Consider the following 26,966-nt stretch of genomic DNA (forward strand, 5'->3'; position numbering starts at 1 on the left):
CTCAATAGATAAATATATCTGATTCAATCATATAAATATGTATGAATTTTATCTTATTGAGAATCAAATAAATAGATACATGTAATAGGCTTATTGAATTTTTTTTCAGGTTGGTCAATGATACATATAGGATTAGTATGTTTGATGGATTGATAAAATTCAATTAGATAAATTTATATGATTTTCAATGAGATAAATTTCATATGGAATTGATTATAGAAATTTATCACATAAATTTAACTGAGTTGTAGTTAGCCAGTACATTTTTTTTTTTCACAAACAGGAAGTTTCGGATCCAATTTGGATGTAATGAGGATTACCGTATATGACACAATGTCTCTGTCGATTCCTTCTAGTCGAGCCTCTCAGTTTATCATTATACCTGGTCTCATACATGGAATTCTGTGAAAAGCAGTATGTACGGCATGGAGGGAGATCTTTCATATCTTTCGAGATCCACCCTAAAAAATGCAAAGAAGCATATTTTACTCAGTAATGAAGAGTTTGAACCAATATTTCTAGATGGATGGAGTGGGGTATTACTAATGTGTTTAGGTCAAGATTTCTATATGAACCAGTATCCTATGTTTGGGTGTTGTGCTTATTGTTTTGAGATTTCTTTTTACCTTTTCGTGATGTCAATTTCGTCAACATATTATTGCCTTCTTTGATTTGGTTGTCATTCTTTTCGTTTTGGGTTGTGCAGTTGTAGGTGTCATTGCTACATCAGGCGATTGCTTTGCATTTTTTGGTAGATGTGAAACCTGTTTCTGCTTCTTCAGAGGAGGGTTTTGGTCTTTATTGTTGGATACATCATCGGAGACAACATGTTCCTCTTTGACGTCAATTAAGGGTTTGGTTTCTGAATCAGGAGTTCTAGCAGAGGTGTCCGTGGTGATGGTGGCGATGAGGGCAGCGCCGTCGGTGGCAGCGGTGGTGGTGGTGATGGTGGGTGGTGTCGGATCAGTGATTGCAATGTTGTTGATTTCGTTGTTGGATGAATCGTTGTCAGCGTCCTCATCTTTGTAAGTCGTTAATACCATATTAGTATATCTAGCACATAATTTAAATGTGCATTTGTCCTCCAAAAAGTGACATTGAATGAATTGATTGCAAATTTTGAGATTCTACTATTACTTTACCTTCTAGGGAAAATTTTAATAGTAGAGAAATTCATGCCAGCAGTGCCAATATTGTATGTTTGGGGCGATAAAAGAAAGCACTGAATAGTCCTACTATAGGCATCGTCGTCGTCGTCATCATCATCATTATTCTTCTTCTTATTATTCTTATTCTTATTCCTATTCTTCTTCTTCTTCTTCTTCTTCTTATTATTATTATTATTATTATGTTTTCAGAAAAGAATTGAGAATCTATTCCTTCTATATGTGTTTATATATAAATCCTGTATCTTTGATGAATTGATAAATCCCATTTAGATAAATTTATCTGATTTTTAGGGTTGTTTGGGGTGCCCTAAATAAGTACATCTTTTGTCTTTTTAGACTAAAAAATTGAGGAAAAAAATATGGATGTTTGGGTTAACTTTTTTACTTTTTATGGAAAAATGTGTATTAAAAAATTGTATAAATAAGTGTATAGGGCAATAAAGTAATGGTGTAGGCCGTACGGTTGGAAGCAGCGCTGCAGAGGGTGTGTAGGAGATTGATTCTCTACTTTTCGGGCATAAATTGGTCGGTTCTGTTCGGCCCATGGGGGCCCACCACGGGTCCCGTTTTACTAATCGGAACCATTGAATGTGTAGAACTCGTCGAGTACTATATGTTTGTAAAAATTCACGTTGATTGGATATCGATAGCTATCTGATCATGTTAGTTTTTTTGTTAACTGTTAACTATAACATCATCCATTTTTATACAAAACTGTTTTGATCATATATTTAGCAATATCCGATAGACGTGATTTTTATAGGCATATAGTACTAGACGAGTTCTACATATTGAACGGTTCAGATTACCAAAATGGGACCCATAGTGGGCCTCTACGGGCCCAGCTCTGCCATCCAATTTAATGAATATTTTACACCCTATTTTTTTTTTCCCCTAGTTACTGACGGGCCCATCACGTCATACCTTGTTAATTGTATTTTTTTTGATTTGTATTATTATGTGGATATTATTTTTTTAATATTTTTTTTTTAGCGAATAGTGTTAACTTTTTAGCTTTTTGAGTAGCTTTTTGACTTTTATAGCGTATGCCAAACCAAGCCTATTAATATAAATTTCATATATCGATTCTCAATTAGATGTAATCTCAATCAGATAATTAGATATAATCTCAAACTATATCTATGGAATTGACTTTAGAAATCTATCATATAAATTTAAGTAAATTCAATTAGCCATTAGTATTCTCAATCAGACGAATTTATGTGAATTGAGAATATAATACATTAATGCTTATTGAAACTCAAATAAATTTACATTAATAATGCACATACAGATAAATTTATCAACTTAAGCAACACATTAATATCTCTTATTAGTTCAATTTTGTTCAAATTCACAACAAATAAGCATAAAAGTTTCTCTATTCAATTGCACAGATATTTCTTTAATCAATTGCACAAATTAATTTTTGTAATCAATTTCATTATCTGTCTAGGCAACACAATTTATTCTTGGTCTACTAGTTTAATCTATTCAATTCCCAAAAAATAAATAGTTAAATTTTTCCGATCAGTATAAATTTATTTGTTCAAATAACATAACTAATTACCCTTAAATCAATTAACCATATAAATTGTTTGTGCAATTGAATATGGTTTGTGCAATTGATTATACAAATTTAAACAACCATCATCAAAATGTGTAATATCGAAGTTTATCTTTTAGAAACTATTACATCCATTTTTTTAATGAAAAAAATTCATTGCTAAAAGCGAAATTGACAGCCAAAACGCCTTTTTTGGCAAAAAAAAATGAACCCAAACCGATGGGAAAAAAATACATGAAAAAAAGGGTAAATTATAATTTCTTTTTTAGGATTTTGCGTGTTTTTCAATTTAAACTCCGGGGTTTCAATTTTAATAATTAAAACGTTGATGTTATTTCCGTGTCCCAATTTACCCCCTTCATCCATCTCCGTTCATCTTCTTCCTTCAGCAACATACATAATTTTTATATTCAAACCCATCTGTTAAGTACTTGTATCTCCTTCGTCATAATTTCTTTTCGCCTCATTTTTATGTTGTTGAATTCACTCAATGGCCCAGTTTTTATTCCATTCCCCATACGCCTTGTTCTACCTCTTTTTGCATACTATCAGAGCTTCGAAAGTTGACTAAAATTTTTTTTTTCTTCCTGTTTCCTTTCTTTAAGCCATCTTTTAGACTCGATAACTTTCTCGATTCTTAATGGTTTTATTTCATTCTTTTTCCAATCTCTTCACCTTACTTCCTATTTTGTCCTATGCTACCTCGCTTTCTTACTCCTCGAGATGGGTTGTTTGGGTATGCCGAAAGTAGCCCAAAAACCAACTTCGTAAATTCCAAAAACTTATGTATTTTGTTTCTTTATCCTCCATCTTCCTTCTTCATCTTCACCTATAACATGTTGTGAATGGTGGTTCTAGGTTTTGTCAGAACTGGGCGATGGTGGTGGCGGTGGTGATCCGGCGGTGGTGATGGTGGTAGCGAAGCTCACGATTAAAGTAGGTGATTACGGGGATGGTGATGGTGTGGGTTAAAAGTGGTGGTGATGGAGTTCGATGACGGAGGTGAGGTTGAGAGGTGGTGATGATAATGCTCACATGGTGGTTGGTCTTCTCATAGGTTCATGAAGTGAGCATTGTGAAAGTTGTTTGGGTTCCTCCAGAATATGGTGATGGAGTTGTATGCATTTTTGCAGATGGAACTTTGTCATTGTGGGGGGAGGTTGCTAAAGGTATCCAATGAATTTTCTATGTCATTTACACCCAGTATCATAGTCTAAAATTAGGCAGTGATACACATCGGCCAATTCCTTTTGATTTGCATTTAATATGTTCTTCTTAGGAACAACATTGTCGATAACTCTTTGTTCTGTGTTTCATTTTGGTTTGTTCGTTGTTTGTTCTTTTTACTCTTCTTTGATAGATTTTTATATGCTTTTTTGTAATCTTTTCATTTTAAGCCAGAAACACCCATCTTTGTTGCTCATGATTAAAAAATACCACTACCTCATCATTCTGGATGAGTTTTTTGTTTAAAAATTCTGTGTGTACCATTTTCCTTTGTAATAATCAAGAAAAATATTACTCAAGCTTTGTATGTTGGAGAGCCTCCCATTTTGTGACTTGTGAACAAAGCCTTACTGTTATTTGGAACATCATTTTGTCATTCTATAGATACCACTGTCGCCACCGCCACCGCCACCGCCACCGCCACCGCCACCGCCATCGCCTAGCTCTGTCAAAAACCTAGAACCACCATTTCACAACATGTTATAGGTGAAGATGAAGAAGGAAGATGGACAAAGAAACAAAAGAGATGAGTTTTTGGAATTTTCAAAGTTAGTTTTTGCGCTACTTTTGGTGTACTGAAACAATCCATTTTGGGGAGGAGCAAGAAAGCAAGGTAGTGTAGGACGAAATAGGAAGTGAGGTGAAGAGATTGGCAAAATAACGAAATAACACCGTTAAGAATCGAGAAAGTTATGGAGTCTGAAAGATGGCTCGAAGAAAATCAGAAACGGGAGGAAAAATCTTACTTTTTGTCAACTGAAGCAAGGTGTATGAGGAATGAAATGAAAACTAGACCATGGGGTGAATTCAATGCCGCAAAAATAAGGTGGAACAGAGTTAGGGAGATACAAGGACTTTAACAGGTGGGTTTGAATATAAAAATTTTGTGTGCGGTTCAAGGAAGAAGATGAATGGAGATGGACAGAGCGGATAAATTGTGACACAGAAATAACATCTAGGTTTTAATTAAAACCCTGGGGTTTAAATTGAAAAATATACGAAATCCTTAGATTTTTTTTTTTTGGCTTCAAAAAAAAAAAAAAAAAAAATTCCAATTGGACAAACAAATGTGGTTTGAATTTTCATTGAAGTAATTTCACCACCATCAACACCACAACAGAACACTATGCCACCACTATCAAACGCAACTGCCGTGGCCACCTCCTCGACCACCCTTGCCACCACCACCACTACCACAAAAATCTGAAAATCTTTTGAAATCCAACCACCAAAATTTGGAAACTTTTGGAATTCAAAAAGTTCAATTGTAGATATAATACAGTTATGGAATGTAGCATAAATTGTGAGAATTTTCTTCTGAAAAGGGAAAAATCATCTAAAAAGATGGTTCCCGCATAAAACATGGAAGATAGGATGTGGAATACAGAGGGGCCGAGGTCCTAGATGTAAGTTGATCTTACTAGTTTATTTCTAGGGAGGAAGCATAAAGAGTTTTATCGAAGGTTTGGTTAGTGGGAAGGCAACCTCTTTATCTAGACCAGAGGTGTCCGTTAGGGGGTTGTTATCGACAACAATTTGGATCTAGAGATGTGTGGGTCAGGTTTATGGGCTTGTTGAGACATCTATGGGATGAAGAGGTGTTATGAGCCATCGGAGATTGGTGTGGAGACCTCCTCGGAATCAATGATGAGGCAGTGGCGAAGAATCATCTCAGGTAGACTCAAATTCTACTAGTGAAAGCAACGGGAGCAAGATTTCGACCAAGGCATGGTCGGAGTAGTGCTTAGGTATGAGGTCCCTTGACTTGTTGGGGGCTTCTATAGCAGTTTAGAGATGATTGAGAACAGTTAAGACCCTACTTTGTTAGTTGAGGTATTGGGAGGGGTGGACCAGGCAGAAACCTAATTTTGGCAATATTTGCACAAACTAGCTACCATTAGACTTGAACCATTGGCCTCAGTATGTATCCTAAGCTTTTATCATTGCGGTAGTAATGATACCCGTGCTTTAGGAAAATTACCTAGAAACAACTGTTTTTGAGGAAATCAAATGAACTACATAAAATCCAGTGTGGATTGAGAATTAATTGAACAAACATGTAGGTATGTGTTCCTAGCTACTTGGATTTACAGTGAAAGAAATGAGCATATTTTGTCCCGAGTATCTATCCTGAACAAAATTTAGTTTGGCTTGTGAACAAGCTCATGCTTGGTATAGCCTCACACTCTTAGCTCAATCAGCACTTCTTGACCTAGACTAAAATTAACCCGACCTTGAAAATGATTGAAACACAGCACAAACACATAATTGAGTTGGAAGCCTTGTTAGCGCATTAATAACAACAATGAAATTGGTAGAGTTGAGAATAACATTAAGTTGTGTAATTAAGTGCAAAATAGAATCGCTTCTGTTTCTTGAGCCCCTTGCAATATGCAAATACACCAAATTTGTAAGTTTTACAAAAGGATGGGGGAGAGGTTTACAAACTAATGGTATGATTAATCTAGGGACACTTGGTAGGCAGCCAGCTAGGCGAGTCACTTTTGCATTCAGATACATCAAATAATAAGTTTCAAAAACATAAAACAAGTCGCTCTACGAAAATCTTTAATCATGAAGAAAAAAATCTAATGCTTACTTCTAATGGATTGGAGAGTTGAGACCCTCTTGAGAAGATAATGAATGCATAACTTGGTGCCTTTGTGAAGGAAAAGGTGGTGTCTTCCTGAATGAAGGCCTCTTACTGAGATGATGCAGAGTTCTCTTGGTGTAAATTGTTCGAAAAACTGGTGAAGCTCTCTCCTTGAACTTGAGAATGGTGAAGAAGAGAAGTCTATAAACTATAAGAATGACTATAACGACAGTTAAATCCCACCACTTGGAATGGTCCAACGAAATGCCAAGCACAGTGTTGATGATAACCTTGCCCTTCAGTTTTGGATCTCCTGGTTGTAGAGGATCAAACTCAAGCCCAATCATGTCATTCTTGTATTCCCCCTATGATAAACAAAGGAAACCATGCTATCCAATGTGATGAGCAGTACTATTTTCACCCACATGTTTGTTTTTGAACATATCAGATATGAAGTATTAGTGCAGCTTGGTAGATATGATGAATTTTCATAATACATTTTGTAAGTTAGAGAAGATCTATTTACTTTTGTGAAAAAATCATTTAGAAAAGTGGAAAATCAATCAAAAATAAAAATGAGCATTTTCATTGTACTCGTCAAAGTAAATTAAGATAAGAATGGTATTTTTGTTAATCATGAAAAAAATGAAACCAAACCAAACCAAACGGAGCTTGTGTCCCAATCTAGTGGGATCAGCTACATGAGTCATTTTTCGACATCTTGCTTTGTCAAGAGCTATGTGTGCAGTTAAATTAATAAATTCTTGCATATATAAATATATATTTTACAGACGTATCATATGTTTGTTTATGTATTCCCTTCCCCCTAATATTTTCATTTATGGTGATCATATAACTCTTTCTACATGTCTTTGTTGCATTTAAAGGTCTTTGTTGTACATAATCAAACTATCAACCCTGTTCTTTATCAACTTATCTTCAGTTAGTGCTGCTTTTATCGTTTTAAGGATATATTATTCATTTATAAATTTGTCTTTCCCAGTCCTACCATGTATCCATCTAAGCATCCTTATCTCAACTATATGAATTTATAAACGTATTGATTCTTAGGTAAAACATTGCTGGCTTTATAGTTCTATAAAAATTTCCTGACAATTTTGTTGATATTCGTTTATCATATAGTATGCCCAATGCACTCTTTCACTTGAATCAACGAACTTTGATTTATGGATCAGATCATTTCCAACCTCTCTATCCTCGTTAATAATTGAACATAAGAAATGAAAGTGTTGCACTCTTTGTTTAATTTTAGTTATATTAATTTTAAACCTTTTTTACTCGAGTGCTTCTCTATTTTAGTGTTAATTTCTTCCTTAGATTCATTCATTAGAATAATGTCATCTAAGGACAACATACATCATGGGCATCATCTTGAATGTGAAGCTGACCCCTTGATGCAATCCTATAGTGATTAGAAATTCAGTAGTTTCTACTAAAGTTATCTAATTACAGTCACAACCCATTATAAATATCTTTTATCGCATCAATATATCCTTTGGTCACATCATTTTTTTTTATCTAAAACTTGCCATTATATTTATATGTACCCTACCTTAAGATTTTTCTAAATCTGTAGAAATTATGTAAAGGTCTCTCTCTTTTCTTTGTAGTTCCCTGTTAATATTAGGGTAAATTACATTGACACTTCCTGAGGTTTGGTCCAATTATATCTCACCCCCTGACATTTTAGAAATTACATTTCCATTCCTGTGGTTAATAGTCTCATTTCACAAACTCTCCTTGCTTATATAAAAGGCAACAACTTCTAGTAGAAGAAAAAAAAAATTACATTGAAAAAAAAAAGTAAAGTAAAGCAAAGGAAAGGGAAAAAAAATAAAAAAATAAAAAACAAAGCAAGTAAAGTAAAGCAAAGCAAGAAAAGAGTGCATGAATTCAATGTTTTCATTTTATCTAAATAATTACAATGACAAGAGGGTTAGTGTGATTTTCCAAATGTTAGGGAGTGATACGTATTAAATCTAAACCTCGGGGAGCGTAAGTGTACTTTACCGTTAATATTATTAGTAAATATATTACTTCCATAGTTGATTTATTGGACATAAAACCAAATTTATTCTTTGACACTACTGTTGCAACTCTTAGGCAATGCTCAATCGTTCTCTCCTACCATTTCATTGTATAACTCTTCAACTTGATGTGTCTATAGTTGTTACAATTTTGTATACCTTCTTTATTTTTGCTGTAAATTACAACCGCCTCCCTTAAGATATGAAGAAATTACAATTCCACACTTTTCACGTAATTACATCAGCACCCCCAACCATTAGAGAATTACTTAAATTGACCATTATAATACCATTAGAACTTATTATTGGCTTGGCTCTCATCTCATCTCGTCAATCATCAATCTCTCTCTCTCTCTCTCTCTCTCTCTCAACAACTCTACTGTCAGCACCACCACTACAATGCCCCCCTCTAGTGCCACCAACACTGCCCCGCTTCCTCCATCCAATTCACCGCTACCCTTACACACCCTTCTTTCTCTATTTAATGTCATCACAACCACCCTCTTCTCAGCTTCACTGCTGCCAATGCCACCCTTTCCCTTAGCACTGCCCCCTTTCCCTTTCCAGAAACTCTTCCCTTGTGCCATCTAGTTGAATAGTTCATATAGTTGCCCTTCATTCACACTCAAATTGAGATCACCTATTTATAGTGATGCATTGGTGAATTGTTTGCCCATTGTATTGTTAACGTTTGTGGTGTTGACGCAAGTGTCACTTCTACCTCAGCCACATGAATTTGTTGCCCTAGAAGTGTGGGAACCATCATTGCCATTACAATCTTTAATGATTGATTGGTGCTTTGTTCCCCCGCTGCCTACCACTATAGTTGCCAACCCTCTCACAATGGGTGGCTGATTAGCAATAATTCATGTTTTTAGTAGGCTCTTTTAGTTGCTTAGATGTTTGATTAATGGGTTTTAGCAATGGAAGCAGAAAGGTTTTGGTGCTTCAGTGAGCTGTTGAGAATGAGTTAGGTGGGATGATAGAGGTGATGGTTGTGTTTGTTGAGGGGGATGACCATTGGGGTTTGCAACAACTGTAATATGAGTAGAGATAGAGGATGGTGGTGCCCAATGTAGTATTTATAGATGCTCATGAGAGAGGAGTGGGGAATTATGTAGAGAAGAGCAGTTAACCAAGACACCCCATCCTTACCCAAATATATCCAAGTCTAAATAGTTATACAATTTGGTCCTAATATGTTACCTAATTTAATCAGCTTTAGTGCAAAATTCACGGCAGACTCCCTTTTTTAAGATAAAATTTTATTCTCTAGTTCCATCAATGCTAGGAATGCTGTTTCCAATACTACCATAGTCAAAAGTGCTTATACATTTATGCTTCGTTTGATATAGCAGAAAGCATTTTCCCAGGAAAACCATTTTCTGGAAAATGTTAGGTTTGATGCGAAAAACATTTTAGTGCTTGGTTGTGACGCTGAAATTATTGGTGCTGGTGGTTGTGGTACTTGTGTGGGTGGAGTTGCGGTGATGTGGTTGTGTGATGGTGATGGCATTGTGGTGGTGTTGGTATGACTTTGGTTGGTATGTGTCTCATTAGGCTCAAAAAAGGTTTTTCACCTTCAAAATGGAAAATAATTTTCCACGCAAATCAGTTCATTTTCCATTGACCAGGGAATAAGTTTTCCATTGTACTAAATGTTAGAAAATGTGGAAGTGCTTTCCACCGAAACAAATGGAGCATTATTATGCAGCAAAAGCAAGTGTTGCATATGTATTTAGTTTATAGAAAGTTGCTATTTCTGGTGTTGCCTAGTAAGAGTTTTTCATGTAGGAGGAACATTTCAAGGCTTGATAAAGTTGGCCTGTAGTGATGCAAAGCTCCGTGAGAAATATTTGGGTGCAAAATAGTGGATCATACCTGTAATGCCCATGCCATATAATTGATATATGACATTGGGTAGCGCCAAAATGGCTTGAGAAGATCAGTCAAGAATCGAAAGAACCCAGCTGTCATCATCATAACTCCCTGCAAACAAATGTATGGTTATGAACTAAGATTCTGAAAATGATGAAAATAAAATGATGATTGTGATGGAAAAAGAAGAAGCTCGTAAAACGTTTAGGAAGTAGCCTTGCTTATGATGATTCCAGCCCCGGTTATGAGTCCCATCAAGAAGTTGGGAACGAATGAAGCCACAACCATCATGCAACTCTCAACGACGGCAGTGGAGCTCACAAGGTGAAGGCACGTATAGGCAAATGCAAGAAGCCAGGTCAGAACTTCACCATGTGATAAGCTATGAAGCATGGACACTCCAAAATTAGTGCCGTGGCGGTGTTCGACACGGGGACACGCCGGGGACACGTATGGGACACGCCAGATGGCGTGTCCCTTTAATTTAATGATTTTTTTGCAGGGGACACGGCAGGGACACGGCGGGGACACGCGTGTCCATATGGGGACACGGCATGGGACACGGCGGGGACACGGCAGGGCTATTTTTTTTTTTTTTTTTTTAATTTAATTTTTTTTTTTTTTTTAATCTTTTGCCTCTCTTATTTAGTGCTTTTGTGAAAAATATTGTTGGATGTTGAATGTTTTCCCCTTCTCGTCTTAGTTCTTGTTATCGTTTATTATGACTTTTTTGTGAATTTTTTGTGAATGGATGATCTATTAATTTGTTTAAATGTAATGGTTATGTTTATTCAATTAATGTTACTATGTTAGTGTTTGTTAATTTTAATTTAGGATGAATGTAATATGAATCTACATAACACATAAAAATATATAAAATAATAAAATAAAATTCGCCGTGTCCCCCGCCGTGTCTGTGTCCCCATTTTTTGAAAATTGCCGTGTACCGTGTCCGTGTCCGTGTCCGTATCCGTATCCGTGTCTGTGTCCGTGCTTCATAGGTGATAAGTAATATTAGCGGTACTAAGCGACATCACGACCAAGAATGGAAATGAAGATATGAAGTTTGAAAGAATATATAAGCAGACTCCGTAATGACGGTTGAGTCTCTCTTTGTAGAAAATCTATTTCAAGCAAAGTTATTAAAATTGGGATCCTATCTAGGATCGTTGAGAGGGACTTGTGGATTGGATCGTAGAAACAGATCAAGGATTTTAAGGTTTTACTTTCATTGCGAAAAATGGTCGATAATGATAATATATGCTTAAGTAGGGCTGCAAACGAGATGAGACGAGTTGAGCTTTATTGAGCTTGAGCTCAAGAAACTCGTCTGCTTCTCGAGCTCATCTGTTGAGCTCGAGCTCGGCTTGATAAGTAACTAGGCTCGAGCTTGACTCGGCTCGTTAATATTAATGAAACTCGAGCTCGACTCGGCTCGACTCGATAAGATCTTTTTTAATATTATTTAAATAAAAAATATTATTAATATTATTTAATATATAAATAATGTGTTTTGACTATTATTTTTATATATTTATATATTATTTAATATGTAAATAGTATATTTATTATACAATTTAAATAAATATAAACGAGCTGAACTTGACAACTTATTCGAGCTCAAGCTCGTTTATTAAACGAGCCTAATATTCGAGCTCGAACTCGGCTCGTTTACTAAATGAAGCGAGCCGAGTAGAGCCTTTAACAAGTCGAGTTGAGCTTGTTCATGAATAGCTTGGTTCATTTGCAACCTATGCTTAAGTAATTTTAAAATCATTAAAGAAAAATGATAAATTTGATATAATGCATCTAATATGCTAAGATAAATTAGAGGAGACTTGGAAATAAAGTTTATAATCAAATTTTTTGTATAGTGCATATACATATGTAAGAAATAAATGGTTTGAAAAAATTTAGTAGGATTGGGTTCATAGTCATATTAAGATTCTATAAAATTTAAGATTCTAGTGCAATCTAGATTATTTGGCCCAATTGGAATAGTTGAATCGTAAGATCCTATGATCTGTATTGGGATTTTGATAACCACGATTTCAAGAATATGAAAACAAAAGTGTCGAAAGCTCAAGATGAGAATTACTGAAGTATCGAATCCAATTGAGTTCATTTACCTTCATTTCTTCAATGAAAGATGGGAAGCCTCTGATGGACATGAAGATCATGGAACCTAATATAAATCCACCGCATGATCCGCGCGCCAAGATCACAGAGTAGCTGGTGCCAACAGTGAAAAAGATGGAACCAACAGATATAGATACAGCTATGTATGTGATTATCCTCAGCCAATAATATCCAACATCCCTAGACATGTTTACAAATGATGTTTTTGTTAAAGTCGTTAGTTGCTTGCGCCATGTTGCCTGGCTCCCAGTTTTTGTTTCCATCACAAGTCCTTCTTGCAACAATGGGTTATTTGATAATGTTTTTGTTTTGATTTTTGATTTTTTTGGAAACAAAAATAATGGAAAGTTTGAAAAACATTAGTAGTTTTCAATTTTGGGCAAAAATAATTTTTGAAAATTCAGAAACAACATTTGGTGTTTCCTGAAAATGAGTTGTTTTCAAAATTGTTTCCCACAAACAAGTGTTTTTTTTTTCTCTTCAAAATGAAAACAGAAAGTGAAAAGATGTAAGAAAGGGGTTCATTTTAGAACCATCAGTTGAGTATGAAATGTTTACAATAGTTGAGATTTCTTGAACCCTAGCTCTGGCTGTGGCTGCATGCTTTGAGTATTTGTATTTCTTAACCAGCATGCTTTTGATCTCTGCTGTTGCCAAATTCATCATATGGCTTCATGATTTTTCTGTTTCCTGTGATTTGGAAACCATAAACGAATGAGTCAGAAATTTGAATTTAGAATAAAAATTAAAAACTATAGAGTGAATTCAAGGAGGAAAAGGTTAGAAATTGAAGCGTGTACTTGGGCATATGTTTTGGTTATATAAAAAAAAAAAAAGTCAACAAAGATTAAGGCATAAATTTTGCTAAATGAAACTATGCTTGTATGTATGTGTCAAAAAGGGTGATTCAATGCATGAAGTTTTCGATAAATTGTAGTCTGGGGACAGTAAGATGCCCAGTGTCCAAATGGCAAGAAAGGAAGGAAAATGAAAAGAAAAACTGGTTTCCTTTCTAGTGTGGTGCGTGCCCTGTAGAATTGTTCGGATAAAAGATTTGGAGTTTTTTTATAAAAAATGGAAGGAGTATCATGGAAAAATTGTGGGTCTTACTTATTATTATTGTTTTCTTGAAGGAATCGCTAATGCTTCTCTCAAATCATTTTCAGTAAAAAAGACATTATGCATTGAGGAAAAGTTCAAATCATATTTGAACATACACTTTCTTGCAAATTGAGAAAAAATACATTATATTTATTTATTTTTCATTTCCTTCAATCCATTTTTTCAGGAAACATTTTCCTATACAACATAATATTCTTGACAATTGAACGAAGCTTAGGGTGCTAATGGCAAACCTTCATGTGATAATGTCAATGATCTTGTAGTCATTTGGGTTGTAAAGGTGCCGAGCCGAGCTTTGTTGAGCTTGAGCTCGGCTCGTTTACTTATCGAGCTCGTTTATTGAGCTCGAGCTCGGCTGGATAACTAACTGGATTCGAACTCAGCTCGTTAATATTAAAGAAACTCAAGGTTGGCTCGGCTCGGCTCGGCTCGATCTCGGTAAATTTTTTATTATTATTTATATTATTTAGATATATTTATATATTATTTAATATATAAATAATATATTTAATATATAATTTAAACAAATATAAACGAGTTAAGCTTATTCGAGTTCGAGCTCGGTTCGTTTAAATGAGCCAAGCTGAGTCTACTCGTGAACAACTTGATTCATTTGCAACCCTAGGTCATATAAAAGGAAGAAAATGAAGTTTTTAAAAATTCTTTGCATGTATGAATGCAAAATTAAAACATTACCCTAAGCTTTAAGGAATTATTAGGAAAAGTTATTAGAGTTAAATTAAGTCAAAATAAATACACACACATACTGGTATTCTATGAGATTCAATGAGAGAAGCAGTGGCATTGTCAAAGTTTGAGTTTATACAAAGTAGGAAGTGATCTGAAGGGCTTCTTCTACTCGGACACGGGTAACCCACCTCCACAAAGAACTGTCAAAGTTAGTATTTCAGAAAGCGAAAACACAACCAAATTAGACAAAGAATAAGCATTCAAAATAGAGAAGCAAGTTTCAAACCCTTCTGAATATTCTATACCTCCACTGCCATCTTTGCTTCTCCAAAGTAAACAGTTTCGCCCCCCAGATATCAAGAAAAGGTCATCAAACAACGCAAACACTTCACTACTTGGCTGATGAATCGAAGATATAACTGTTCTGCCATTGTGCGCAATGTTTTTGAGGATTTGAGTCACGAAGAAGGTGGAGGCGCTGTCAAGGCCGCTAGTGGGCTCGTCAAGAAACAAGAGATGGGGCCTTGTAAGGATTTCGAGTGCAATGCTGAGTCTCTTCTTCTCCCCACCACTTATGCCTCTCAATTGCCAGTTTCCGATGAGGTGATCAGCATAATCTTGAAGTCCCATTTCAGTGAGTGTTCCTTCTATGATACCCATTTATCTTTTCTATGCTCATGTTTTTGGTTGGTAGCCTCAAATGGGCTGAGTATGTGATGGTCTCTCTCACTGTTAGACTTCCTAACAGTATATCTTCTTGGGTTACATAAGCCTGTAATCCCAACATTTTAAAACATAAAAATAAAATTATATAAGCAAATAAAAAGAATGTGAAATCTAATTATAGAATTGAGAATTTATTGAAATTGAAGAGAGTTCATTAGGCCAAAAAAAAAAAAGAAGTTAAAAGCCAGCTTTTTTATTATTATTATTTACTTATATTTTATTTTTTTGAACTTGTTTTTATTTCAAGTCAAATTTTTTTACTTTATTTTTGTTTGTGTGTGTGTGTGTGTCCATCTTGACTAAATAATTCTAAAAATTAAAAGAAAATTTAGTTAATTTTAAAAATATTTCACTAAAAACAAAAATAAATCCAATTTTATCCAAAAAAAAAAAAAGTTGAGAGACACTGGCTTATTTTGTCTTTTTGATCTTTTTAATAAAAAATCTAATTTTAAATTTTTTTTTAGGATCATAAATATAAAAAGTAAAGTCATTGGAATTTATTTTAAGAAAAATAACTCCCCAAAAAAGCCTACAAGCCTATAAAAACAGTTCTGTAAAAAATGACGTTGAATCTATTGTGTCCGTTTGTCTTGTTCTTCTATTGGTTTGAGACCAAAAAATAAAGGAACGATATGAACTAGGCATCCCAATTAGGGGGTGGAGGGAGGGCATGGCCAGAAAGGGCTCTGGTTCCTCCAAAATTATTGAAAAAATGCCTACTTGCATTATATGATTCAATGAAACATTTAGTTATTGGCCCATTGAAAATTTGAAAAAATGAATAATAAATAAAAACTAAAACTTTAGGTCTTCCCAAATTTTTATTTTATTTGACTGTTGTCTAAATTCAACAATTCTAGCTCCACCCCTGATCTCAATGGCCTATAAACACACAAAGCTAACAAAAATTTTGATAATCTTTGTTTGGATGTGGATTTGAAACAATAGATGAGCAACATTTGTTTCTGCATATATATATATATATATATATATATCTATGAAAGTGTATGTACCCATGTAATAATTAATATATAACGATACTTACAGCAACACCATAGTGAAGACTCCTCTTCTTGCCATTAAGGAGAACATTGTCAGTCATGATAACATTTCCTGAGAGTCTACCTGTATTACTACTGCCAATGTCAGTCCCTCTCTTTGCTTATGCATTCATTTTTCATTCATAAATGCATCAATAACTTCTCTACATATTTATAATAATAGGACACTAACATATTTTAATTGAGTAGGTCCCTTAATAAATCAAAGATGGGCCTTTTATTCTTACCCCATGTTGTTGCAGACCATTGAAAGTGACACTTGAAAATACTTGGTTTTGCATTCACATTAGTAGAACATTAGTTTGGTTTTGCATTCACAAAAGAAAGTGATAGCAAAAGTGATTTCATTTCCAAATTTTTGTCTCTAAAATCTTAATATGTCGTATGAATAGATGTGTCCATATATATATTTATGCAGTGATTGTATTATGTATTTATTGAATGCACCATATGTATTTAAATTCATGTTTCTTTTTCTATACAAACTTTTGGACCAAAAGAGAAAACATGAGATAGTCCACTTGTATTATTGTAAGACAGATGAAGTGAACCTATTACTATTAGTTGCTTACTTTCAAAAGTAGTTTCGAGGATATGGAAACTATTGTTATGATTTTAACTTTGGAAGGCAAGGGTATATATAATCCAAAAATTTGCAATAAGTGTGTGAAATGTAATATCAATTTTTATTAATACAAAACAATCTAAATACATGTGTATTTTTTAAAGAAAAATTTGTTGAGAAATTCATATCTGGGAAGTGTATTATATTATATCTAAGAATGGTTTTGTTTTGGTTATAAAGACATAATTAATGAAATTGTTTGGTGAGAAAGCCAAATTATTATTTTGAATGATAAATTTTTTAATTTTTTTTATTCACTGTGACTAGGCTAGTCAGTAAAAAGGTTATCGAAGGTGGGCAGTAGCGGCAGTTGGTGGTAGTGGTGATGATATGGACAAATAAGTAGATTATGTGGATTAATAGGTAAGACTTGATAGATAGGTAGACAAATAGGTAAATGTTAGAATTTCCCATCTTTACCTTCACCTACTCCAATACACACTCCACTTCACCTACCTCCACTTCACCACACACTCCACTTCACCTAACCCACTATCACCTCCACTACACCTACTACCACATTTTCTTCTATATATAGATTGTATAGGAATTGTAATCAATTAATCTTATAAGCATACATCAATCAATAATATATATATTCTTACAAAAAAAAAAACATACATCAATCAATAATACATATATTATTACATGGATTCACCTTCAAGATCAGAGCATCATCACCAATCTCAGTGACTCGGCCACTGAGTCCCTTGTAAACCACCCGTCTTGCTCGTCTCTAGGTACCGAGTATCCCATTTTCTTCTCTCTCTCTCTCTCTCTCCTCGGCGACACCCTAGATCTCGAGCAATTGCAGAGGAGCTGAAGATTGTTCTCGGAGCCTCTGGTACACACAACAGATCGCATCTGTTGCTGGGTCCTTCTCCGAATCACTGATTGTGCAAAATCAGTTTTGCTCCCTATAGCAGGACTTCGTTTCTCTTCAGAGAATGGAAACCCCTACTGAGAATAATGAACTGGTCGTTGCAGAAACACCGACGCCTAACAAGCGAAAAAAAAAAAAAAAAAAAAAAAAAAAGTCCATAGTCTGGGAACACTTCACCATCGAAACTGTGAGCGCTGGATGTAGAAGGACATGCTGTAAGCAATGTAAGCAATCACCTCCTGGACCTCCTTTCTTTGAGTTGCTTTTGTTGTTGTTTGGGGGGTTGTTGCCGACCTCAGCATCGTCTTCTAATGACAAATCCTCTTCGCCTTCTCTAACTAAAGGCAGCTATCCTCCTCTTTGCGACATCAAAGGCAGCTATGTATCTCAGTTTGAGCATACCATATTACTCCGACCAACTTGCAAAGAGTTCATTTCAAGAGGTGATGATTATTGATTGTTGACAAAGGTTTGACATGTTGACTGGATGATACCAGTCTGGTGGCTCCATATTCCAATCCGGCTTATAATAAAGGCACTGCAGTCCTCTGTTATGCAATCTCTCCCTATCCATCCCCAGCTCTTCTACACACAACACACCCTTCTCTCTCTCATTTTTTCACTCTCAAGCCCACGGTTTTGCTCCAAACCAGCATATCGTTTTCCAACCCACGGGATTGACAGACCCAACACAAAACACACTCACACACACACCCACGTGATTTTTCTTTTATCTATTTCTTTTAATTTTTAATTCCTTCCCCTCTCCAATACAATAATTCTCCCACCTCCCACTCCACTTTCTTTTTTTTATATATTTATTTTACTCCCTCCTTTGAAAAGACACCGACACACCATGCTGTTCTTATCTCATTTCACATTTTTCTTTTATTTTTCTATATTACCATCATGCACCCTACATTCAACTCCATGTGCTGGTTCCCCCACTTGTCTTTTATTATTATTATTATTGGTGCAAAAAATAAAAAAATAAAAAAATAAAAAAAATAAAAAAAACCAACAACCAACAAATATCCACACACACTCTTTTATTCATGTGGGGCTCCCCCGATCACCATTTTTACATCAAAAAAAAAAAAAAAACCCAACATACACAACCCAAACAACCACATCGACAGGCGGGATTTCTCTTCTCTACTCTGCAGTCGGTCTCTTCTTTTTGCCTCCGTCCTGGGCGGCCCTTGCCGGTGCTGTCTCTGTGCTTCCTAATCCACCCAGCACATTCACTCCTCCCTGCTCCTCCACTGCGACATATGGCGGACCTCCAAAACGGAACATCACGGTGGCCTTCCGCTTCAGCTCCTTGTTTTCTGCCCTTAGCACGCTTATCTCTGCTCGCGCATCCTTATACATGCGTTGGAGCAGAGCTAGTTGGGAGTTTAACTGCTGCACCTCATTTGTCCTACTCTGCAGCCGGTTCGACAGGTTTGTGACCGCCGTCATGCTTTCCACACATACCTTCAAAGTATACTGATTGGCCTCCACATCCGAGAGCACTGCCATTCTTTGCTCCACAGACCGCATCGGAAAGTTCAACGGAGTATACCCAGCGGTGTTTGGTTGAGGTTCACTGGCCACCGCACCAGTTCTCTCTCCTGTTGACTCGTTGAGGTCGGGAAAGAGGGTGAGCAGCCCGCGGGAAGACGATGAAGCCATTTTCTGGGCAACAGAGTGTTTCAGAATATTACAGAGTTTTTCTCTCAGAACTCTCTTTTTCAGAGAAGGTTTGGTTTCAGAGGTTTCAGAATGGTATGCCTCAGCCTCAGCCTCCGTTTTATAGCCGAGGCAGCCACGCGCATCGCGCGCCCCTTGCGCCAGACGACAAACGGGCGCGCCAGCCAAGACGACACACTCACGTGCCTCGCCATCATCTTTGGCACGCCTTTTGATGAATTGGGCACACCTTTTGAGGGTGCGACTTTTTAGGGGTCCGACAAGACTCTGTAAACTGTCCCGACATTGATTCCGGTTAGCTCCTTTATGGGTCCGACAAGACTCTGTAAACTGTCCCGACATAGATTCCGGTTAGTTTCTACAAGGGTCCGACAAGACTCTGTAAACTCTCCCGACATAGATTCCGGTTAGTTTCTACAAGGGTCCGACAAGACTCTGTAAACTGTCCCGACATAGATTCCGGTTAGTTTCTACAAGGGTCCGACAAGACTCTGTAAACTGTCCCGACATTGATTCCGGTTAGTTTCTACCGGTTAGTTTCTACAAGGGTCCAGCAAGACTCCGTAAACTGTCACAACAACTGTCACAACATTGTCTGCTACAACGGTCCGACATGACCCCATAAACTGTCTTCTACATCGGTCTGACACCACCATACAGTGTCCTCTACCACGTTATGACACCCCCATACAGTGTCCTCTACAACGTTATGACACCACCATACAGTGTCCTCTACAACGTTATGACACCACCATACAGTGTCTTCACCAACGGTCTGACACGACCATACAGTGTCTCCTCTCCTTTTTTTATGTATTTTCTTGTTTTGTTCCTCTCTCCAAACTCAAGTTGGTTAGTTTCTATCCTCCTTGAGTTTGCGGGGGGCTGTTAGAATTTCCCATCTTTACCTTCACCTACTCCACTACACACTCCACTTCACCTACCTCCACTTCACCACACACTCCACTTCACCTAACCCACTATCACCTCCACTACACCTACTACCACATTTTCTTCTATATATAGATTGTATAGGAATTGTAATCAATTAATCTTATAAGCATACATCAATCAATAATACATATATTCTTACAGTAAAATAGTGGATGGATAGATAGATAGATAGTCAAGGGTAATATGATATTTCAAATTATTATTATTCTTGTAACCTTAAAAGATTGAATAAAGATTGGGACTTCCTTTCCTCCACCCCTTTGACCTCCTTTCTTTTTTGATTGGTCACTTTTTCTTTTTCTTTTTCTTTTTCTCCTCCAATCACCACCCGCTACGTGTGTGTGGAGTGGTAGGGGTTGAAGTTTGAGGGGGTCTAAATCACTGCTGGGTGTGGGATTGTTTTGGTGTTTGTCTGACCAAAGAGTAGGTGCAGATGATAGTAAAAGCCATCTCTATTATGGATCAAACAACTTAGGTTAGTGTATCTGCTCTCGTTAATATCCTGGAGTAGACAACTGCTGTTTATTATATATATTCAAGATTTTTCAATAAAAAAATAAACATTGAGTTATAGCTCAATTTTTTTGGTTTTACAGCTCAATTCTACTGTCCTTTACTATACTGAAACAGGGATCGGAAAGAAACAGATTTTTCTAGTTGCATAGCCTGAACATGTTATTTTAGTAAAAAAAAATTTGTTTGTTTTTTAACTATAAAGTAAAAAAAATTAGTATATTTGAGATGATTTTTTTATTTTTTACGAAAAATGTACAAAAAGTAGAGAAAATGAAATCTTTGTTTTTGTTTTGTTTTGTTTTGTTTTTTTTTTGTGTGTGTGTAGTTTGTTAACTTTTTAATAATTTTTTTGACTTTTAGACTAAAATCAACCCTTCCTAAACGACAGTCCACCTTTTCCTTATCTGTGATTTTTTGTAATCTATTTTTATTTTATTTTTTGGATATTACTATTCTAATTTAAAAATTAGATTTACTTTTCAAATTTAATGATATGACAATTAATTAGAACTCTCTTTCATATCTTCTTTAGATATTAACCAATTATCTTATATACATATCATTGGATTTAAATATATTATTTTTATTTTTTATTTTGTCCGGGTGGACCTAATTCTATATAACTAGTTTTTTTGTGTAATATATATATATATATATGTATATATATTTGAGTTGAGATGGGTCAACACCAAGCCTTTCTTTTTTTTCTTTTTTCTTTTTCAAACGAAAACGAGAAATTGAGAATTGTGTAATTGCTTTTTCTTTTCTTTTCCTTTCCTTTTTTTTTTTTTTGTGTGTGTGTGTGTGTGTGTAAAATAGTTTTGACAATTTTTAAAAGTAGTTCTTAATATAATATTTCAATAAGCTATTCCAAAAATAATAAAAAAATACATAATCAAAAATAGTTTTTCAAATAATTGTTTAAATCAATTTTTGCTTTTTTATTTTTGGAAAAAAATGACAATACCAAACACATTCAAACAATAAATGAACATAAAAACAAAATATTAAAACACAACCTAATAGATTTATAGGCTTTGAGCATCCGGCTTCACCACTGCTGCTCTCTCTCTCTCCACTTCATAATTCCGGGTAAATTCTTCACCATATTTTTATCTTTTTGTATCTCTTCGTACCCTCTTGTAGGTCTTAATTTGGTTCTGCACCAATAATTCGAACAGTCTATTTCATAAGTTTCATAATAAAAGTCATTCATAAAAAAAATGAGTTTCATCAAAAAATTATGAACTTAAAGAAAAAATAGCGTTTAATTTTATAAAATGAATGACAAATGTTATTGTGAACTTAAATAATTAATTTTTATAAAATAAAATGTATTTTGTTTCTGTTTTTATAATTTTTTATGAAATTCGTTTTTTATATGGATGACATTTATTATAAAACAGACGATTCAGATTATAAATACGGGTCTGAATTGGGACTACAAGAGGGATATGGAGAGGTATGAAAAAATGAAGGTACAGAGGGAGCCTATAAATAATTATATTTTTTGATTTTTTATGAAAATATATACAAAAAAATAAAGAAATAATGTGATTCAAAAAATATAAAAAAAAAATATTTTTTTAGTACACCCCAAACCTACGGGGTAATAGTATCAAATGCAAATGCCTAATTTTAAAGGTTGCTGTGTAATTTCATAAAAAAACAAAGGAAGAATTATTTAATAAAAAAAAGAGGTGTACTTCACATGTGGTTTCACTTCCACGGTTCATGTTTTTGGTTTGAATTTTAGAAAAACATTTCAGAATGCTTTTTGAAAAAATGAAAACTAGTTTGATAAAAATAAATATTTAAAAAATAATTAAAATTAAAAATTATTTCTGATATTTCAAAAGATAAAATTATTAAAAACAAAAATGCTTAGTATCTCTAATTAGAGGTGCCACTAGTGACGTGACAGTAGGTCCCATCCATTGCCACTGTCAGTGTTGTGTCTGTTTTTTTTTTTTATCCTTTTCCACCTCATTAGAGGTGTGTTTAGAGCCTCTAAATTAGATGTGTCTAGCATTACTGTATTAAAAAATAATGAGTATTTTTTATTTTTTTATTCTTTTTACTAAATTAATTTTTTATTTTTTAAAAAAAGTTCTTAAACAAATTTTTGAAAATTAGTAACATCTGGAGTTCTATTTTTTTTTCTAAGAAACTCAATGGCCCCGACTTGTGGAGTTTTTTTTTTTTTTTCTAAGAAACTCAATGGCCCCGTTTGGTATAACTGTGGAAATGTGATTATAACTTATAACCTAACAATTTATAGCTTATAGCTGTGAACATAAGCTGATTTTTTACTTATAAATTAAGTTTCTCCTTACTCACTCAAAGAATAAGTTGATTTTTGACTTACAAAAAATTATAAATTATATTGTTAAGGTGAACCAAATATATTAAAATAACTTAAATTAAACTAAAAATTAAAATAAACTGAAAATAAATCTTACGAAACTGGCCAATGCCATGATAATACCCATGGTACTAGTACACCTCTTTTTTGAGTTTAGCCCACGGTCCACGGAGGGGAGTGGAAAAGTATCCATCACTTCAAATTACCAGGATTGGAAGGTTAGTCAAATTGGTTGTATTTTTTATTTTTTATCAATAAAAGAAAAAAAAAATATTATTGATGAAATTTAAAATATACTTAACAGCACATTAAAATAAAAAAAAAAAATCTAATCTCATTATTGTGTTCCACATTTTTGAGTAAAAAACTTTTCCAAGAGATGCTTTATCAATAGTGGCCAATGGATCAGAGCATCTCCAATTCGGTCCTTCTACCAAGAGAATGAAATAAATTTTTTTATTCAAAAAATAAATATACAGTATATCACTATTTTTTTTTTTTTTTTAGGTACATCAGAATAGAAATTATTTATTCAAATTCCAATCACAAACTTTCATTTCTTCCGGAAGGGTGTTATCAACCATAATTTTTTATTTTTTTATTTTTTTTAACTTATTGGGCATTTTTTTTTAAACATTAATCATCATTTTTTTCTCTAAAGATTTCTCTCGAAAATATTTTCATCAAAAAGTAAATAATTTTTGTTCATTAACAAATATTTAATTTTGAAATTTTTGTAAAATATATTTAATATTATACTCATTTTAAAGGTATAATTTCATCCTTTTTAATGATGTCAATTTTATAAAAATTAAATTTACACATTAAAAATTATTTGTAATATAATAAAAAATATAGAATAAATAATATTTTAGAGACTATTTTTCATCCTCCCTCTAAATATAAAAGATTAACTCATCCTCCTTTAGAGGATGGATTGGAAGAACAAATCTTCCAAATATAAAGTTATAGCGGGTGGGTTAGAGATGCTTTGTGGCTAGTCAAACTAGAGCTTGGTGGATCATATGGTAGTTTACAATGATCATTCTGATTCATCGAAACATGTGTGATGTCAGAAAAATAAAATAAATATATAAATAAATCTAAATTTTTGTCAAATTTTACCGTGCATGTTATTATTATACAGTAAACATATAAAATTTTGTAAATATAAATTGAAAACATAGATGTTTCCAAACAGAGAGGGATTGGAATAATTGTGTTTATTTTCTGGTCCAAGTTCCCAACTCTCTGTCCCATCCATTTATTGATACTGCCCTATGGTCGCAATTCGAATTTTATGTAATTTATTTAACAATCTTAAAGTAACAAAAGTTAATTCTGAATAACACTACAGCTATTTGTTTTTTTTATGGGCAAAAAAAATAATTTTATTAATAAAAGAGAAGGGAGTTTTGAAAAAAAAAATAGCATCATCAGCTAATCAATAGATTCCAATTAGGTTGGCAAGGAAGACTAAGGGTAATCATGTGTGCAGCCCAAAGCAACAAAACAAACCTCAGCTGTAGAGCAAAGCAGCAGCAAAGAATAAACAAAACCAGCTGCGGAACAAACAAACCCAAAAAAACAAAAAATGGAAATAAAGATCCAAAGCCAATGCATGAAGAAATTTTGGTCTCACCTGTAACCTTTTGATCTCCTATATTTTTATGACAAGGTGATGAAATTTCATTTATTTGTTATTGAATGGATATATATCTACAGTCTCGTCCGGAAAGTAATTATTTTAGTAGATTTTTAATTTTTTACGAAAAAATATTCCGACAAACGAATGTGACACAACATATAAGGGCAAGAGTAGATCATGAGATAGAGAGAGACAGAGGGGGGAAGAGAGAGAAGAAAACCTGATAAAGAGTGAAGAAGGGTGGACTTGCCAGAACCAGAAGGACCCATGATAACCATGATCCTACCAGGCTCAGCAAAACCAGTAAGTCCATTTATCAACCTCTTCGTGTGTCCATTCCCAAAGTTTGGAACCACCACCCTCAGATCTTCCCACACCAAGTACATTCCTCTCTCATCTCCACCACTTAATCCCACCACTCCTTTCTCCATATCATCACCACCACACTCAGCTCTGCTTGCTACCTCTATCTCCATACTCTCTCTCTCTCTCTCTCTCTCTCTCTCTCTCTTCAGTTTGAAACTGTGTGGGCATATATCAATACAATACACATAAAAAGGAATGAAAGAGTAAAGCCTCTGGCTATCTATATATAGGGAGAATTACAACAAAGCGAAAATAAAAAAATATATAAAAATATGTAAAGTATAAGTGATTCTGAAATGCAAGTAAAATAGTGTAGGGTAACTGTCACCGGGCCTTTGGATTCAATGCTGTTATCAAAAGAGCCTGCAGCACGTTCTGTGAACCTTACACTCTGTTTCTTTTTCTGATCAAGGGCGAGCCTCCCATAACTACAACCCAACAGCTACTAGTCCACTAAAAATTCATTTGGGAGACTCCAGCAGAACCCACTTAATACCATTAATTACCTTCTTAATTCTCAAAAGTATATATTATTTATATCATTTTGATATTTAGGCTTGGTTTGACGTGTATGAAAAAAGTTAAAAAGTTACTATTCTATTTAAATCACATCATCTTATTTAAGTTACATCACTTCTCTAACACATCATTTCAAACTCAACCCAAACCCAATCCATATTTCATAAAAAGTCAAAAAGTACACTTATTTAGATCATCCCAAATAATTTTAATATTTAAATTGTATTAATATATAAAAAGTATTTGATAAAAAAATGTATAATTTTTTTTTAAAAAAACTTGATCTCTCAACCTAATCTTATTATTAAACGTCATTAAAATCAAGGAAAATAATAAATATGGGAATTCACTAAAAAAACATTACACTTTTAATCACAAAATGTGCAATATGTGTCATTTAGTGTCCAAAATTACATATATCTCTCATTTTTAACTGTCTATTGATGGAGTTAAGTTACGAGATAAAATTAAAAAAATATTTTATATATTAGGAACTAAATTAACACTGGCTATATACTGGGGATCAAAATTACACAATACTTATAATTTAGGATTAAAAATGTAATTAATCCAAGTGAAAAGAAAAAAATAATAATAATTTAAAACAACTTATTCTTTAGTTTTTCAATAATCAATTTTCGTTAAATTTATTTAAGTTATTCTTTAGCTTGTAAAGTTTTGCATAAAATATTTTGTAGGAACTCCCAAAATTAATTATAAAAATTATAAGCAACCTATATAGGACACACCAAACAGAGTCATTTACTTGACACAAGCGGACGTTATGCTATACACACCTTAAAAGGAGTTTATCATATGTATTTTTAGTTGTCATTTTTTTTATTTAATTATAATTAATTTTTTTTCTTTAGTTATGATTTATGAGATTTTTAATTTTACCTCATGTGGTGTTTGGTTATAATTTTTTTAATAATAACTCAAAAAATATAAAATTATGTTATTTTCTGTTTTAATTATATGATACATATGGCCTTTCTTGACACGACGACGACATTTTATTCATGGGTAAATTACACTGACATCCCCTAAGGTTTTATATTTATTACAGTTTCTCCCTTACCTTTTAAAAATTACATCTCCTCCCTTGAGGTTTAAAGTTTCATTATAGATTCTCCTCTCAGCAATTTAATTTTTTTAAATATCAATTTTGC

The 26,966-nt window shown here is 34.0% G+C and overlaps 3 protein-coding genes across 7 annotated transcripts in view; 1 reads left to right on the forward strand and 2 right to left on the reverse strand.

The window, feature by feature from the left end:
* Positions 1-7,032, forward strand: part of LOC114289500 (protein TRAUCO) — a 33,130-nt gene extending 26,098 nt beyond the window's left edge. For 2 of the 5 annotated variants that reach the window (XM_082904058.1, XM_082904060.1), the window contains one exon: positions 6,633-7,032. The gene's annotated coding sequence lies outside the window, so the exon portion shown is untranslated. Of the gene's footprint in view, positions 1-706; positions 1,454-6,632 lie in introns of those variants that run through there. The other 3 variants (XM_082904057.1, XM_082904059.1, XR_014349967.1) reach the window with 2 other exon arrangements.
* Positions 6,444-13,452, reverse strand: LOC114283279 (ABC transporter G family member 15). The gene is made up of 3 exons (XM_028226095.2): positions 12,612-13,452; positions 10,486-10,593; positions 6,444-6,921 (listed from the first exon to the last, which is right to left on the reverse strand). Exons 1-3 carry the CDS (start codon positions 12,882-12,884, stop codon positions 6,565-6,567), a joined length of 738 nt encoding a protein of 245 aa, XP_028081896.2. The 5' UTR covers positions 12,885-13,452; the 3' UTR covers positions 6,444-6,564.
* Positions 13,453-15,064: 1,612 nt separating this feature from the next.
* Positions 15,065-25,385, reverse strand: LOC114283280 (ABC transporter G family member 15). Its single transcript, XM_082905245.1, has 3 exons — positions 25,130-25,385; positions 16,208-16,323; positions 15,065-15,205 (listed from the first exon to the last, which is right to left on the reverse strand). The coding sequence occupies exons 1-3, from the start codon at positions 25,383-25,385 to the stop codon at positions 15,065-15,067; spliced, it is 513 nt and encodes a 170-aa protein (XP_082761371.1).
* Between the last annotated feature and the right edge of the window lie 1,581 nt (positions 25,386-26,966).

Source organism: Camellia sinensis, chromosome 14 (genome assembly GCF_055761805.1).
Source record: "Camellia sinensis isolate YWXY chromosome 14, ASM5576180v1, whole genome shotgun sequence".
Classification (NCBI taxonomy): Eukaryota; Viridiplantae; Streptophyta; class Magnoliopsida; order Ericales; family Theaceae; genus Camellia; species Camellia sinensis.